The sequence below is a fragment of the Salvelinus fontinalis genome, chromosome 34, assembly GCF_029448725.1.
Source record: "Salvelinus fontinalis isolate EN_2023a chromosome 34, ASM2944872v1, whole genome shotgun sequence".
NCBI classification, from domain to species: domain Eukaryota; kingdom Metazoa; phylum Chordata; class Actinopteri; order Salmoniformes; family Salmonidae; genus Salvelinus; species Salvelinus fontinalis.
Genome location: NC_074698.1, coordinates 757,759 through 774,165, shown reverse-complemented (window position 1 = coordinate 774,165; position 16,407 = coordinate 757,759). Strand labels below are relative to the sequence as shown.

Sequence of the window (16,407 nt, the reverse complement as noted above, 5' to 3'; positions counted from 1 at the left end):
CTTTCGTATCGTCCGAGATCTCTAAAGATTGGAATGCTGCCACGGTCATCCCCCTCTTCAAAGGAGGTGACACTCTAGACCAAAACTGCTATAGACCTATATCTATCCTACCCTGCCTTTCTAAAGTCTTCGAAAGCCAAGTTAACAAACAGATCACTGACCATTTCGAATCCCACCGTACCTTCTCCGCTGTGCAATCCGGTTTCCGAGCTGGTCACGGGTGCACCTCAGCCACGCTCAAGGTCCTAAACGATATCATAACCTCCGTCTATAAAAGACAGTACTGTGCAGCAGTCTTCATCGACCTGGCCAAGGCTTTTGAATCTGTCAATCCCCGTATTCTTATCGGCAGACTCGGCAGCCTTGGTTTCTCAAATGACTGCCTCGTCTGGTTCACCAACTACTTCTCAGATAAAGTTCAGTGTGTCAAATCGGAGGGCCTGTTGTCCGGACCTCTGGCAGTCTCTATGGGGGTACCACAGGGTTCAATTCTCGGGCCGACTCTTTTCTCTGTATATATCAACGATGTCACTCTTGCTGCTAGTGATTCCTTGATCCACCTCTACGCAGACGACACCATTCTGTATACATCTGGCCCTTCTTTGGACACTGTGTTAACAAACCTCCAAACGAACTTCGATGCCATACAACACTCTTTCCGTGGCCTCCAAATGCTCTTAAACGCTAGTAAAACTAAATGCATGCTCTTCAACCGATTGCTGCCCGCACCCGCCCGCCCGACTAGCATCACTACTCTGGACGGCTCTGACTTAGAATATGTGGACAACTACAAATACCTAGGTGTCTGGTAGACTGTAAACTCTCTTTCCAGACTCATATTTAAACATCTCCAATCCAAAATTAAATCTAGAATCGGCTTCTCAACAAAGCCACCTTCACTCACGCTGCCAAACATACCCTCGTAAAACTGACTATCCTACCGATCCATGACTTTGGCGATGTCATTTACAAAATAGCCTCCAACACTCTACTTAACAAACTGGATGTAGTCCATCACAGTGCCATCCGTTTTGTCACCAAAGCCCCATATACCACCCACCACTGCGACCTGTATGCTCTCGTCGGCTGGCCCTCGCTACATATTCGTCGCCAGACCCACTGGCTCCAGGTCATCTATAAGGCGAGGCTTTCCCTAGCAAAGACTTATCTCAGCTCACTGGTCACCATAGCAACACCTACCCGTAGCACGCGCTCCAGCAGGTGTATCTCATCCCCAAAGCCAACACCTTCTTTGGCCGCCTTTCCCCTTCCAGTTTTCTGCTGCCAATGACTGAAACTAATTGCAAAAATCGCTGAATTTCGAGACTTATCTCCCTCACTAACTTTAAGCATCAGCTATCTGAGTGATCTTACCGATCGCTGCAGCTGTATACAGCCCATCTGTAAATAGCCCATGCAACTACCTACCCCATCCCCATATTGTTTTCATTTACTTTTTTGCTATTTTGCACACCAGTATTTCTACTTCCACATCATCTGCACATCTATTACTCGTGTTAATTTGCTAAATTGTAATTACTTCGCTACTGTGGCCTATTTATTGCCTTACCTCCTTACGCCATTTGCACACACTGTAAATAGATTTTTTCTATTGTGTTACTGACTGTACGTTTGTTTATTCCATGTGTAACTGTGTTGTTGTTTGTGTCGCTTTGCTTTATCTTGTCCAGGTCGCAGTTGTAAATGAGAACTTGTTCTCAACTGGCCTACCTGGTTAAATCAAGGTGAAATAAAAAAAAGTATTAAATAATTAACTCTGTTGTCCCCCCCTCCCCCAGATGACATATTCTCTGTCCCGCTTCGCCATCTATGAGACAGTGAGTGATCAGATGAAGGACAGGACCCATGGTTCTATGCCCTTCTACCAGAAGGTCCTTCTGGGGTTGGTTGGAGGTACACACACACTATCTTCACACTGTGTTTTAACCACAATGTTATCTGTTGTTACACAGACCTAAACCGGCTGGCTCTAATGACAACATGATTAGCTCTGTAATACTCTGTCGTACACTTTTCACACTACCGAACTGGGCCAAGATTACACGTCCACTATAGTTGGTGGAACCGTGCTGGATGGACCGGATCCCAGGAGGCTGCTGAGGGGAGGACGACTCATAATAAATTCTGGAACGGAGCGAATGGAATGGTATAAAACACCTGGAAAACGGTTTGATATAATTTCACTAATTCCGCTCCAGCCGTTACCACGAGCCCGTCCTCCCCAATTAAGGTGCCAGCACTGTAGAGGCCACCACACTACTGTGTATAAGTCTCACCTTTCTGCAGGTGGATTTATTGGGACCCCAGCAGCATGGTTAATGTCTGTCTGTCTGTCTGTAGGATTTGCAGGTGGATTCATTGGGACCCCAGCAGCATGGTTAATGTCTGTCTGTCTGTCTGTCTGTCTGTAGGATTTGCAGGTGGATTCATTGGGACCCCAGCAGCATGGTTAATGTCTGTCTGTCTGTCTAGGATTTGCAGGTGGATTCATTGGGACCCCAGCAGCATGGTTAATGTCTGTCTGTCTGTCTGTCTGTAGGATTTGCAGGTGGATTCATTGGGACCCCAGCAGACATGGTTAATGTCAGGTGAGTCGTGTCTAGAAATAAGATTATTGAATATTTTAAGAATTGTATTGCAGTCGTCCATGGTAGATAATGTCCACTAGATGTCAGTGATGACATGCATTATATTGCTTTACTCAACCATTCAATAGATCAGGAATGGACAACAGCCTTCAGGGGGACTGGAGTGGTTTCACACTGTTCCGTGTCATCCCTAGTGGTTTCACACTGTTCCCCATCATCCCTAGCAAACACAGCTGATTAAACTGATTGCGTTCTAAACTGAAGATCATGACTAGTTGATTATTGGAGTCAGGTGTGTTAGCTGGGGTCAAAGTGTGACACCAATCAGGTCCCAGAGAACTGGAGTTGTCCGTCCCTTTCAATTCAGTAAACAAATGTACAGGGCAAAACATTCATACTTGCCACATTTTCTCCCCCCCCCCGATCCAGAATGCAGAATGACGTTAAAGTACCACTAGAACTCAGGAGAAAGTGAGTATGTGAGTTAAGTGTAGTAAAATAATATGATAACTTACACAACGCTGGTAAGGATCATCTTGGGAGAGATGTTGACCTTCATAAGTGTTGTTCTCCTCCATCTCCTCCAGTTATGCTCATGCACTGGATGGACTGTTCCGCGTATGGAAAGAGGGTAAGTAAGGTTGATTGATGGTGCATCGTTGGGATCAGGGCGAGGTTGAAGTCACTGGACGATTTCAAGGGACACAGTTGCACTAATGACATAGTATTTCTCCATAGAGGGAATGAAGAAGCTGTTCTCTGGAGCCACAATGGCATCCTCTAGAGGAGCACTGGTCACTGTTGGACAGGTGAGGTCCTATGGTGGGTTTGTGTCTGTGGGGGGTGTTAACGTGTGTGTCTTTGTCCAAAATGTATCAGCGAGACTTAACTTCTATTTTATTTATCTGTAGCTGGCCTGTTATGATCAGGCCAAGCAGCTGGTTCTGGGGACTGGAGCCATGCAAGACAACATTCTAACACACTTCCTGGCCAGCCTCATCGCAGTGAGTGTCCAGTTTACACAGGAGCTGTGGGTTAGTGATGTGGAGACAGGAGCTGTGGGTTAGTGGTGTGGACACAGGATCTGTGGGTTAGTGGTGTGGAGACAGGAGCTGTGGGTTAGTGGGGTGGAGACAGGAGCTGTGGGTTAGTGGGGTGGAGACTGGAGCTGTGGGTTAGTGGTGTGGAGACTGGAGCTGTGGGTTAGTGGTGTGGAGACTGGAGCTGTGGGTTAGTGGTGTGGAGACAGGAGCTGTGGGTTAGTGGTGTGGAGACTGGAGCTGTGGGTTAGTGGTGTGGAGACTGGAGCTGTGGGTTAGTGGTGTGGAGACAGGAGCTGTGGGTTAGTGGTGTGGAGACAGGAGCTGTGGGTTAGTGGTGTGGAGACAGGAGCTGTGGGTTAGTGGTGTGGAGACAGGAGCTGTGGGTTAGTGGTGTGGAGACAGGAGCTGTGGGTTAGTGGTGTGGAGACAGGAGCTGTGGGTTAGTGGTGTGGAGACAGGAGCTGTGGGTTAGTGGGGTGGAGACAGGAGCTGTGGGTTAGTGGGGTGGAGACAGGAGCTGTGGAGACAGGAGCTGTGGGTTAGTGGTGTGGAGACAGGAGCTGTGGGTTAGTGGTGTGGAGACAGGAGCTGTGGGTTAGTGGTGTGGAGACAGGAGCTGTGGGTTAGTGGTGTGGAGACAGGAGCTGTGGGTTAGTGGTGTGGAGACAGGAGCTGTGGGTTAGTGGTGTGGAGACAGGAGCTGTGGGTTAGTGGTGTGGAGACAGGAGCTGTGGGTTAGTGGTGTGGAGACAGGAGCTGTGGGTTAGTGGTGTGGAGACAGGAGCTGTGGGTTAGTGGTGTGGAGACAGGAGCTGTGGGTTAGTGGTGTGGAGACAGGAGCTGTGGGTTAGTGGGGTGGAGACGGGAGCTGTGGAGACAGGAGCTGTGGGTTAGTGGTGTGGAGACAGGAGCTGTGGGTTAGTGGTGTGGAGACAGGAGCTGTGGGTTAGTGGTGTGGAGACAGGAGCTGTGGGTTAGTGGTGTGGAGACAGGAGCTGTGGGTTAGTGGTGTGGAGACAGGAGCTGTGGGTTAGTGGTGTGGAGACAGGAGCTGTGGGTTAGTGGTGTGGAGACAGGAGCTGTGGGTTAGTGGTGTGGAGACAGGAGCTGTGGGTTAGTGGTGTGGAGACAGGAGCTGTGGGTTAGTGGTGTGGAGACAGGAGCTGTGGGTTAGTGGTGTGGAGACAGGAGCTGTGGGTTAGTGGTGTGGAGACAGGAGCTGTGGGTTAGTGGTGTGGAGCTGTGGGTTAGTGGGGTGGAGCTGTGGGTTAGTGGGGTGGAGCTGTGGGTTTGTGGGGTGGAGACGGGAGCTGTGGGTTAGTGGTGTGGGTTAGTGGTGTGGAGACAGGAGCTGTGGTGTGGAGACAGGAGCTGTGGGTTAGTGTTGTGGAGACAGGAGCTGTGGGTTAGTGGGGTGGAGACAGGAGCTGTGGGTTAGTGGTGTGGAGACAGGAGCTGTGGGTTAGTGTTGTGGAGACAGGAGCTGTGGGTTAGTGGTGTGGAGACTGGAGCTGTGGGTTAGTGTTGTGGAGACAGGAGCTGTGGGTTAGTGGTGTGGAGACAGGAGCTGTGGGTTAGTGGTGTGGAGACTGGAGCTGTGGGTTAGTGTTGTGGAGACAGGAGCTGTGGTGTGGAGACAGGAGCTGTGGGTTAGTGTTGTGGAGACAGGAGCTGTGGGTTAGTGTTGTGGAGACAGGAGCTGTGGGTTAGTGGGGTGGAGACAGGAGCTGTGGGTTAGTGGTGTGGAGACAGGAGCTGTGGGTTAGTGGTGTGGAGACTGGAGCTGTGGGTTAGTGGTGTGGAGACAGGAGCTGTGGGTTAGTGGGATGGAGACAGGAGCTGTGGGGTGGAGACAGGAGCTGTGGGGTGGAGACAGGAGCTGTGGGGTGGAGACAGGAGCTGTGGGGTGGAGACAGGAGCTGTGGGTTAGTGGTGTGGAGACAGGAGCTGTGGGTTAGTGGTGTGGAGACGGGAGCTGTGGGTTAGTGGTGTGGAGACGGGAGCTGTGGGTTAGTGGTGTGGAGACGGGAGCTGTGGGTTAGTGGTGTGGAGACGGGAGCTGTGGGTTAGTGGTGTGGAGACGGGAGCTGTGGGTTAGTGTTGTGGAGACGGGAGCTGTGGGTTAGTGGTGTGGAGACAGGAGCTGTGGGTTAGTGGGGTGGAGACAGGAGCTGTGGGTTAGTGGTGTGGAGACAGGAGCTGTGGGTTAGTGGTGTGGAGACTGGAGCTGTGGGTTAGTGGTGTGGAGACAGGAGCTGTGGGTTAGTGGGATGGAGACAGGAGCTGTGGGGTGGAGACAGGAGCTGTGGGGTGGAGACAGGAGCTGTGGGGTGGAGACAGGAGCTGTGGGTTAGTGGTGTGGAGACAGGAGCTGTGGGTTAGTGGTGTGGAGACAGGAGCTGTGGGTTAGTGGTGTGGAGACGGGAGCTGTGGGTTAGTGGTGTGGAGACGGGAGCTGTGGGTTAGTGGTGTGGAGACGGGAGCTGTGGGTTAGTGGTGTGGAGACGGGAGCTGTGGGTTAGTGTTGTGGAGACGGGAGCTGTGGGTTAGTGGTGTGGAGACGGGAGCTGTGGGTTAGTGGTGTGGAGACGGGAGCTGTGGGTTAGTGGTGTGGAGACGGGAGCTGTGGGTTAGTGGTGTGGAGACGGGAGCTGTGGGTTAGTGGTGTGGAGACGGGAGCTGTGGGTTAGTGGTGTGGAGACAGGAGCTGTGGGTTAGTGGTGTGGAGACAGGAGCTGTGGGTTAGTGGTGTGGAGACAGGAGCTGTGGGTTAGTGGTGTGGAGACGGGAGCTGTGGGTTAGTGGTGTGGAGACAGGAGCTGTGGGTTAGTGGTGTGGAGACAGGAGCTGTGGGTTAGTGGTGTGGAGACAGGAGCTGTGGGTTAGTGGTGTGGAGACAGGAGCTGTGGGTTAGTGGTGTGGAGACAGGAGCTGTGGGTTAGTGGTGTGGAGACAGGAGCTGTGGGTTAGTGGTGTGGAGACAGGAGCTGTGGGTTAGTGGTGTGGGTTAGTGGTGTGGAGACAGGAGCTGTGGGTTAGTGGTGTGGAGACAGGAGCTGTGGGTTAGTGGTGTGGAGACAGGAGCTGTGGGTTAGTGGTGTGGAGACAGGAGCTGTGGGTTAGTGGTGTGGAGACAGGAGCTGTGGGTTAGTGGTGTGGGTTAGTGGTGTGGAGACAGGAGCTGTGGGTTAGTGGTGTGGAGACAGGAGCTGTGGGTTAGTGGTGTGGAGACAGGAGCTGTGGGTTAGTGGTGTGGAGACAGGAGCTGTGGGTTAGTGGTGTGGAGACTGGAGCTGTGGGTTAGTGGTGTGGAGACAGGAGCTGTGGGTTAGTGGGATGGAGACAGGAGCTGTGGGGTGGAGACAGGAGCTGTGGGGTGGAGACAGGAGCTGTGGGGTGGAGACAGGAGCTGTGGGTTAGTGGTGTGGAGACAGGAGCTGTGGGTTAGTGGTGTGGAGACAGGAGCTGTGGGTTAGTGGTGTGGAGACGGGAGCTGTGGGTTAGTGGTGTGGAGACGGGAGCTGTGGGTTAGTGGTGTGGAGACGGGAGCTGTGGGTTAGTGGTGTGGAGACGGGAGCTGTGGGTTAGTGTTGTGGAGACGGGAGCTGTGGGTTAGTGGTGTGGAGACAGGAGCTGTGGGTTAGTGGGGTGGAGACAGGAGCTGTGGGTTAGTGGTGTGGAGACAGGAGCTGTGGGTTAGTGGTGTGGAGACTGGAGCTGTGGGTTAGTGGTGTGGAGACAGGAGCTGTGGGTTAGTGGGATGGAGACAGGAGCTGTGGGGTGGAGACAGGAGCTGTGGGGTGGAGACAGGAGCTGTGGGGTGGAGACAGGAGCTGTGGGTTAGTGGTGTGGAGACAGGAGCTGTGGGTTAGTGGTGTGGAGACAGGAGCTGTGGGTTAGTGGTGTGGAGACGGGAGCTGTGGGTTAGTGGTGTGGAGACGGGAGCTGTGGGTTAGTGGTGTGGAGACGGGAGCTGTGGGTTAGTGGTGTGGAGACGGGAGCTGTGGGTTAGTGTTGTGGAGACGGGAGCTGTGGGTTAGTGGTGTGGAGACGGGAGCTGTGGGTTAGTGGTGTGGAGACGGGAGCTGTGGGTTAGTGGTGTGGAGACGGGAGCTGTGGGTTAGTGGTGTGGAGACGGGAGCTGTGGGTTAGTGGTGTGGAGACGGGAGCTGTGGGTTAGTGGTGTGGAGACAGGAGCTGTGGGTTAGTGGTGTGGAGACAGGAGCTGTGGGTTAGTGGTGTGGAGACAGGAGCTGTGGGTTAGTGGTGTGGAGACGGGAGCTGTGGGTTAGTGGTGTGGAGACAGGAGCTGTGGGTTAGTGGTGTGGAGACAGGAGCTGTGGGTTAGTGGTGTGGAGACAGGAGCTGTGGGTTAGTGGTGTGGAGACAGGAGCTGTGGGTTAGTGGTGTGGAGACAGGAGCTGTGGGTTAGTGGTGTGGAGACAGGAGCTGTGGGTTAGTGGTGTGGAGACAGGAGCTGTGGGTTAGTGGTGTGGAGACAGGAGCTGTGGGTTAGTGGTGTGGAGACAGGAGCTGTGGGTTAGTGGTGTGGGTTAGTGGTGTGGAGACAGGAGCTGTGGGTTAGTGGTGTGGAGACAGGAGCTGTGGGTTAGTGGTGTGGAGACAGGAGCTGTGGGTTAGTGGTGTGGAGACGGGAGCTGTGGGTTAGTGGTGTGGAGACGGGAGCTGTGGGTTAGTGGTGTGGAGACAGGAGCTGTGGGTTAGTGGTGTGGAGACAGGAGCTGTGGGTTAGTGGTGTGGAGACAGGAGCTGTGGGTTAGTGGTGTGGGTTAGTGGTGTGGAGACAGGAGCTGTGGGTTAGTGGTGTGGAGACAGGAGCTGTGGGTTAGTGGTGTGGAGACAGGAGCTGTGGGTTAGTGGTGTGGAGACGGGAGCTGTGGGTTAGTGGTGTGGAGACGGGAGCTGTGGGTTAGTGGTGTGGAGACGGGAGCTGTGGGTTAGTGGTGTGGAGACAGGAGCTGTGGGTTAGTGGTGTGGAGACAGGAGCTGTGGGTTAGTGGTGTGGGTTAGTGGTGTGGAGACAGGAGCTGTGGGTTAGTGGTGTGGAGACGGGAGCTGTGGGTTAGTGGTGTGGAGACAGGAGCTGTGGGTTAGTGGTGTGGAGACAGGAGCTGTGGGTTAGTGGTGTGGAGACAGGAGCTGTGGGTTAGTGGTGTGGAGACAGGAGCTGTGGGTTAGTGGTGTGGAGACAGGAGCTGTGGGTTAGTGGTGTGGAGACGGGAGCTGTGGGTTAGTGGTGTGGAGACGGGAGCTGTGGGTTAGTGGTGTGGAGACAGGAGCTGTGGGTTAGTGTTGTGGAGATAGGAGCTGTGGGTTAGTGTTGTGGAGATAGGAGCTGTGGGTTAGTGGGGTATAATGCCCTCTGCTTCTCTGTGTAGGGAGGTTGTGCCACTGTCCTGTGCCAACCACTGGATGTCTTGAAGACCAGGCTGATGAACTCAAAAGGGGAATATGTGGTAAGTTTGTGTGTGTGTGTGTGTGTGTACTGTAGATCAGGGCTTGTCAGTTCCAGTCCTAGGTATTTGCAGGACTGTAGCCTAACACTGTACCACCCCTGATACAACTAGTTAAGGGCTAGATGATTCATTGAATCAGGTGTGTTGCTACAGGGATGGAGTTAACATGTGCATTCACGGTGGGTTCTGACTCCCCAGGACTGAGGACAATGCCGGTGTAGATGTTGTGTAGGGATTTCACTGTGAACTGGTCTGACTTTTTTTTACCTCAGTAAATGTAACCCTTCTCCACCTCTGGCAGCCTCTGTGTTGCTGTTCTGATGCCGTCAAGTCCATGGAGGTTTTATCTGTCAGGCTGCTGCGTGTCATTGCTCTGACAGTTCTGTTGTTGATGGTCAGGGAGGGAGGGAGGGAGGGAGGGAGGGAGGGAGGGAGGGATGGAGGGAGGGAGGGCAAACGGGGGATGGGGGGCAAACGAGGGATGGGGGGGAAAACGAGGGATGGGGGATGGAGGGATGGAGGGATGGGGGGCAAACGAGGGATGGGGGGATGGAGGGATGGAGGGATGGGGGGCAAACGAGGGATGGGGGGATGGAGGGATGGAGGGATGGGGGGAAAACGAGGGATGGGGGATGGAGGGATGGAGGGATGGGGGGATGGAGGGATGGAGGGATGGGGGGAAAACGAGGGATGGGGGATGGAGGGATGGAGGGATGGGGGGAAAACGAGGGATGGGGGATGGAGGGATGGAGGGATGGGGGGCAAACGAGGGATGGGGGGATGGAGGGATGGAGGGATGGGGGGAAAACGAGGGATGGGGGATGGAGGGATGGAGGGATGGGGGGCAAACGAGGGATGGGGGGATGGAGGGATGGAGGGATGGGGGGCAAACGAGGGATGGGGGGCAAACGAGGGATGGGGGGCAAACGGGGGATGGAGGGATGGAGGGATGGGGGGCAAACGGGGGATGGAGGGATGGGGGGCAAACGGGGGATGGGGGGCAAACGGGGGATGGAGGGATGGGGGCAAACGAGGGATGGGGGGCAAACGAGGGATGGGGGGCAAACGGGGGATGGGGGGATGGAGGGATGGGGGGCAAACGAGGGATGGGGGCAAACGGGGGATGGAGGGATGGAGGGATGGGGGGCAAACGGGGGATGGAGGGATGGAGGGATGGGGGGCAAACGAGGGATGGGGGGCAAACGAGGGATGGGGGGCAAACGGGGGATGGGGGGATGGAGGGATGGGGGGCAAACGGGGGATGGAGGGATGGAGGGATGGGGGGCAAACGGGGGATGGAGGGATGGAGGGATGGGGGGCAAACGGGGGATGGGGGGCAAACGGGGGATGGAGGGATGGGGGGCAAACGAGGGATGGGGGGCAAACGGGGGATGGGGGGATGGAGGGATGGGGGGCAAACGAGGGATGGGGGGCAAACGGGGGATGGAGGGATGGAGGGATGGGGGGCAAACGGGGGATGGAGGGATGGAGGGATGGGGGGCAAACGGGGGATGGGGGGCAAACGAGGGATGGGGGGCAAACGGGGGATGGGGGGATGGAGGGATGGGGGGCAAACGGGGGATGGGGGGCAAACGAGGGATGGGGGGATGGAGGGATGGAGGGATGGGGGGCAAACGGGGGATGGAGGGATGGAGGGATGGGGGGCAAACGAGGGATGGGGGGCAAACGGGGGATGGAGGGATGGAGGGATGGGGGGCAAACGAGGGATGGGGGGCAAACGAGGGATGGGGGGCAAACGGGGGATGGAGGGTAAACGAGGGATGGGGGGCAAACGGGGGATGGAGGGATGGAGGGATGGGGGGCAAACGGGGGATGGAGGGATGGAGGGATGGGGGGCAAACGGGGGATGGGGGGCAAACGGGGGATGGAGGGATGGGGGGCAAACGAGGGATGGGGGGCAAACGAGGGATGGGGGGCAAACGGGGGATGGGGGGCAAACGAGGGATGGGGGGCAAACGGGGGATGGGGGGGGGGGCGGGGGGGCAAACGGGGGGGGGGGGCGAACGAGGGATGGAGGGCAAACGGGGGATGGAGGGTAAATAAGCGAAGGAGGTATTGGGAGGGAGGGAACGTAAATGAAGGATGGAGGGAGATATGCATGGGTTGTTTTCAACCATCAACCATGAGCTGCATTAAGACGTGTCATTGTTTTGGTTTGTGTTTCTTCTGTTCCAGGGGCTGCTACACTGTGTGAGAGATACAGCTAAACTGGGACCCAATGCCTTCTACAAGGTAACTGTTGTTTAATATCACTGACAAGGAAGTAGCATAGTTAACATTGCCTTCAACCAGCGGTGTTCAACCCTTTCTCCTTGAGAGCCATCCTCCTGCAGGAAGTTGTTATTTTGTTAATTTAACACCTGCTTCTGCTTGCCAGCTGGAGCTTAAAGGGATGATACAAATCAGGAAACTCTTGTCAATTTGGTAAAAGCCTGTATTCTCTCAGGCGATTTTACAGCTAACTAGCGACTTCACGTGCTGATATTGACTTTGGTATTATTGTGTGTGTAGCTACGTTTGCTAGCTTTAGCTACGTTTGCTAACTTTAGCTAGCTACATAGCTAGCTACATACATAGCTAGCTACATACATAGCTAGCTACATACATAGCTAGCTACATACATAGCTAGCTACATACATAGCTAGCTACATACATAGCTAGCTACATACATAGCTAGCTACATACATAGCTAGCTACATACATAGCTAGCTACATACATAGCTAGCTACATAGCCATCCCAGAGAGAGCATTGCATTGTGGGTTTTGTAGTCGACTTGAGCTGCAAAAGATTTTAATGTTGCTACCAAGCTTGTTATAATGACAAAATGAAACATTTGTTCACAATAAATATTGTTCTCATTATTTAACGCTGTAAATCATAGGAATTAGTGTTTTTTTTGTGGATTATTTGCGTTAGCGCGAGAGAAGTGAGTTCGGGACGAACTGAAAGTATACAAAGCATGTAAACGTTTAAATCAAACTATTATATTGATCTGACTATTCACAATAATAATTTTATTGCGTGTCTACTCATGTGCCGGCCGTGTTCCTATTGGTCAGTCACCGGGATTGGCTCGTAACATCAGCCACACTACACGATAAAGAACTTTGTCGGTACCTACGACCGCACGTAGTGGTACTTAATCAGCAGACCTAGACCCTGTCACACTGAACGAACCAAGACCTAGTGGTACTGAATCAGCAGACCTAGAGCCTGTCACACTGAACGAACCAAGACCTAGTGGTACTGAACCAGCAGACCTAGACCCTGTCACACTGAACGAACCAAGACGTAGTGGTACTGAACCAGCAGACCTAGAGCCTGTCACACTGAACGAACCAAGACGTAGTGGTACTGAACCAGCAGACCTAGACCCTGTTACACTGAACCAGCCAAGACCTAGTGGTACTGAACCAGCAGACCTAGACCCTGTCACACTGAACGAACTAAGACGTAGTGGTACTGAACCAGCAGGCCTAGACCCTGTTACACTGAACGAGCCAAGACGTAGTGGTACTGAACCAGCAGACCTAGACCCTGTCACACTGAACGAACCAAGACGTAGTGGTACTGAATCAGCAGACCTAGACCCTGTCACACTGAACGAACCAAGACGTAGTGGTACTGAATCAGCAGACCTAGACCCTGTCACACTGAACGAACCAAGACGTAGTGGTACTGAACCAGCAGACCTAGACCCTGTCACACTGAACGAACCAAGACGTAGTGGTACTGAACCAGCAGACCTAGACCCTGTCACACTGAACGAACCAAGACGTAGTGGTACTGAATCAGCAGACCTAGACCCTGTCACACTGAACGAACCAAGACGTAGTGGTACTGAATCAGCAGACCTAGACCCAGTCACACTGAACGAACCAAGACGTAGTGGTACTGAATCAGCAGACCTAGACCCTGTCACACTGAACCAGCAGACCTAGACCCTGTCACACTGAACGAACCAAGACATCCGACAATCGTTTACCGCCGAAGAATTTTCCCACGACGTGGACATTTTTGTATGAAACGGCAAAATCGTGAGATAAGATTTCTGCAATTGTACAGTCTGTGGTGTGGCTTAAGACATTGACTGACCTGAATCAGGTGTGTCACAGCAAAGACTGGAGACAAAACCCCAACACCCAGTCGCTCTCTAGGAGGAGAGCTGGTCTCTACATTAAACACAATGCTCAGCTTGAAAACACACACACAGTGCACCCCTTTAATTCCACCTGCCATACAGACTGGTAAACTTATGGTCTCTCTCCTCTTTAGGGTTTGGTTCCAGCAGGGATCCGTCTCATCCCTCACACAGTTCTCATTTTCATCTTCCTAGAGCAGCTCAGAACCTGCTGCGGCATCAGGATCGTCACCTGAGAGGGGTCAGGGGTCACCACCTGATTACCTATTTATTGAGTAGTCTGAAATGTGACCTCTGTGTCAGGACTGCCAGGCCACACCCACTCCCTTTGTTCCCTGTTCTGTTCTACGTGAGCAGGAAACTTTAATCCACCTGCAACCTCCCCCATCCTAAACCCCACCATCTGGATACAGCCTAGTGACTGACTGGGGGGGGGGGGGTTCTGGATACAGACTAGTGACTGACTGAAGGGGGGGTTCTGGATACAGACTAGTGACTGGACTGACTGAAGGGGGTTCTGGATACAGACTAGTGACTGACTGAAGGGGGGGGGGGGGGGGGTTCTGGATACAGCCTAGTGACTGACTGAAGGGGGGGGGGGGGGGGGGTTCTGGATACAGACTAGTGACTGACTGAAGGGGGGGTTCTGGATACAGACTAGTGACTGACTGAAGGGGGGGGGGGGTTCTGGATACAGACTAGTGACTGACTGAAGGGGGGGGGGGTTCTGGATACAGACTAGTGACTGACTGAAGGGGGGGTTCTGGATACAGACTAGTGACTGACTGAAGGGGGGGTTCTGGATACAGACTAGTGACTGACTGAAGGGGGGGGGGGGGGGGGTTCAGGATACAGACTAGTGACTGACTGAAGGGGGGGGGGGGTTCTGGATACAGACTAGTGACTGACTGAAGGGGGGGTTCTGGATACAGCCTAGTGACTGACTGAAGGAGGGGGGGGGGGGTTCTGGATACAGACTAGTGACTGACTGAAGGGGGGGTTCTGGATACAGACTAGTGACTGACTGAAGGTGGGGGGGGGGGGGGGTTCTGGATACAGACTAGTGACTGACTGAAGGGGGGGGGGTTCTGGATACAGATTAGTGACTGACTGAAGGGGGGGGTTCTGGATACAGACTAGTGACTGACTGAAGGGGGGGTTCTGGATACAGACTAGTGACTGACTGAAGGGGGGGGGGGGGGGGGGGGTTCTGGATACAGACTAGTGACTGACTGAAGGGGGGGGGGGGTTCTGGATACAGCCTAGTGACTGACTGAAGGGGGGGGGGGGGGGGTTCTGGATACAGACTAGTGACTGAATGAAGGGGGGGGGTTCTGGATACAGACTAGTGACTGACTGAAGGGGGGGGTTCTGGATACAGACTAGTGACTGACTGAAGGGGGGGGGGGTGGGGGGGGGGTTCTGGATACAGACTAGTGACTGACTGAAGGGGGGGTTCTGGATACAGACTAGTGACTGACTGAAGGGGGGGTTCTGGATACAGCCTAGTGACTGACTGAAGGGGGGGGTTCTGGATACAGACTAGTGACTGACTGAAGGGGGGGGGTTCTGGTTACAGCCTAGTGACTGACTGAAGGGGGGGGGTTCTGGATACAGACTAGTGACTGACTGAAGGGGGGGGTGGGGGGGTTCTGGATACAGCCTAGTGACTGACTGAAGGGGGGTTCTGGATACAGACTAGTGACTGACTGAAGGGGGGGGGGGGGGGGTTCTGGATACAGCCTAGTGACTGACTGAAGGGGGGTTCTGGATACAGACTAGTGACTGACTGAAGGGGGGGGCGGGGGGGGTTCTGGATACAGCCTAGTGACTGACGGAAGGGGGGGTTCTGGATAAAGTGGACTACATTTGACCAGAGCCCAGTGCCCTATTCCCTATATAGTGGACTACGTTTGACCAGAGCCCAGTGCCCTATTCCCTATATAGTGGACTATGTTTGACCAGAGCCCAGTGCCCTATATAGGGAATAGCCTGCCATTTGGGATACCGATTTAAGTAATCCATCTGAACTGGAACGGCCTCTGTAGAATGAACCTTGACCCACATGTCTTAAGATATCTTACTGGCTGCTAGAGGGCGCCGTTACACTGTGGTTATGATGTAGGCGTGCTCTGCGACATCCTCGATCGCTGTACCAGGTCTTAACGTGTATAAGTGGGTTGGTTGTATGGGAGCGTGCCACTTATGTGGAGTTTATTGTTATTCAAGCCACTGCTGAAGGTCCATATGTTTTTGTATTGTAGGTTACATATTTCACATTGATGATGGCTACTTCCTGTTTCATTAATGCTCGGTCAGTTGACTGTCGAAACGACAATGGCTGGAAGAATGTTTCATTGGGCTAATGAATGGGCTAATGAATGGACTGATGAATAAATGATTGCCTGTATAGTAGTAAATACCAATATGTCAATAAATCTGCTTGTTACAGAGATTATTTCATACCTACCTGCTTGCCTGCCTCTGTTCTATATGGTAGTATCTTTCCCTCTAGTACTCAGCGACTGTATAGGTCTGCCACAAGGTTAGGTGTCTGGCTGTGTTTAATGTTCTGGCTATGTTTTAAAATGTTCTCTGTTTTACATTACCCACTGATGTCATTTCATAGTTCTCCAACTCTTTCAAACACTTGGATCTCTGGACAGGATCAACACTTCAGTGATGGACAGCTTGCAACACCTAGTTACCTGCATATTCAACAGTCCCTTTCTTTTTCTTGTTGTTATAATAAATGTAGAGAGCTTCAGAAATGATTTTCAAACTTGATGCTGAATATTGTGGTTGGAGTTCCTTTTCTGCCAACATTCTCAGCTGTAAGACAGTGTTCTAATTCCTGTGTGTGGGTGTGGTGTGTGTGTGTGTGGGTGGGGGGGGGCTGGATGTGGTTTTGCATGAGTGTACACTATCTAGAGTTCTGCTGTCAGATGGTGTTGATAATTTGCCATCCCACATATTTAACCTGCAGCTCTGCCTCGGTCTAGCTGGCGCTGGGCTTCTGCAGTACAGGACTATACAAGGCTTACTGAACGTCAAACGTCTGGCTTGGTGCTTCTGCAATGCAGAACTATACAAGGCTTACGGGGGCTAGAAGAC

General features: G+C 53.2%; 1 protein-coding gene across 1 annotated transcript in view; it reads left to right on the top strand.

Moving 5' to 3' along the window:
• Positions 1 to 13,810, top strand: part of LOC129832816 (mitochondrial dicarboxylate carrier-like) — a 19,324-nt gene extending 5,514 nt beyond the window's left edge. The window contains exons 3-11 of the mRNA XM_055896828.1: positions 1,800 to 1,914; positions 2,561 to 2,609; positions 3,039 to 3,080; positions 3,197 to 3,240; positions 3,348 to 3,418; positions 3,521 to 3,613; positions 9,052 to 9,129; positions 11,326 to 11,382; positions 13,428 to 13,810. Of these exons, the coding sequence (XP_055752803.1) occupies positions 1,800 to 1,914; positions 2,561 to 2,609; positions 3,039 to 3,080; positions 3,197 to 3,240; positions 3,348 to 3,418; positions 3,521 to 3,613; positions 9,052 to 9,129; positions 11,326 to 11,382; positions 13,428 to 13,529 (651 nt within the window). The 3' untranslated portion in view covers positions 13,530 to 13,810. The remainder of the gene's footprint in view (positions 1 to 1,799; positions 1,915 to 2,560; positions 2,610 to 3,038; positions 3,081 to 3,196; positions 3,241 to 3,347; positions 3,419 to 3,520; positions 3,614 to 9,051; positions 9,130 to 11,325; positions 11,383 to 13,427) is intronic.
• Positions 13,811 to 16,407: the final 2,597 nt, after the last annotated feature.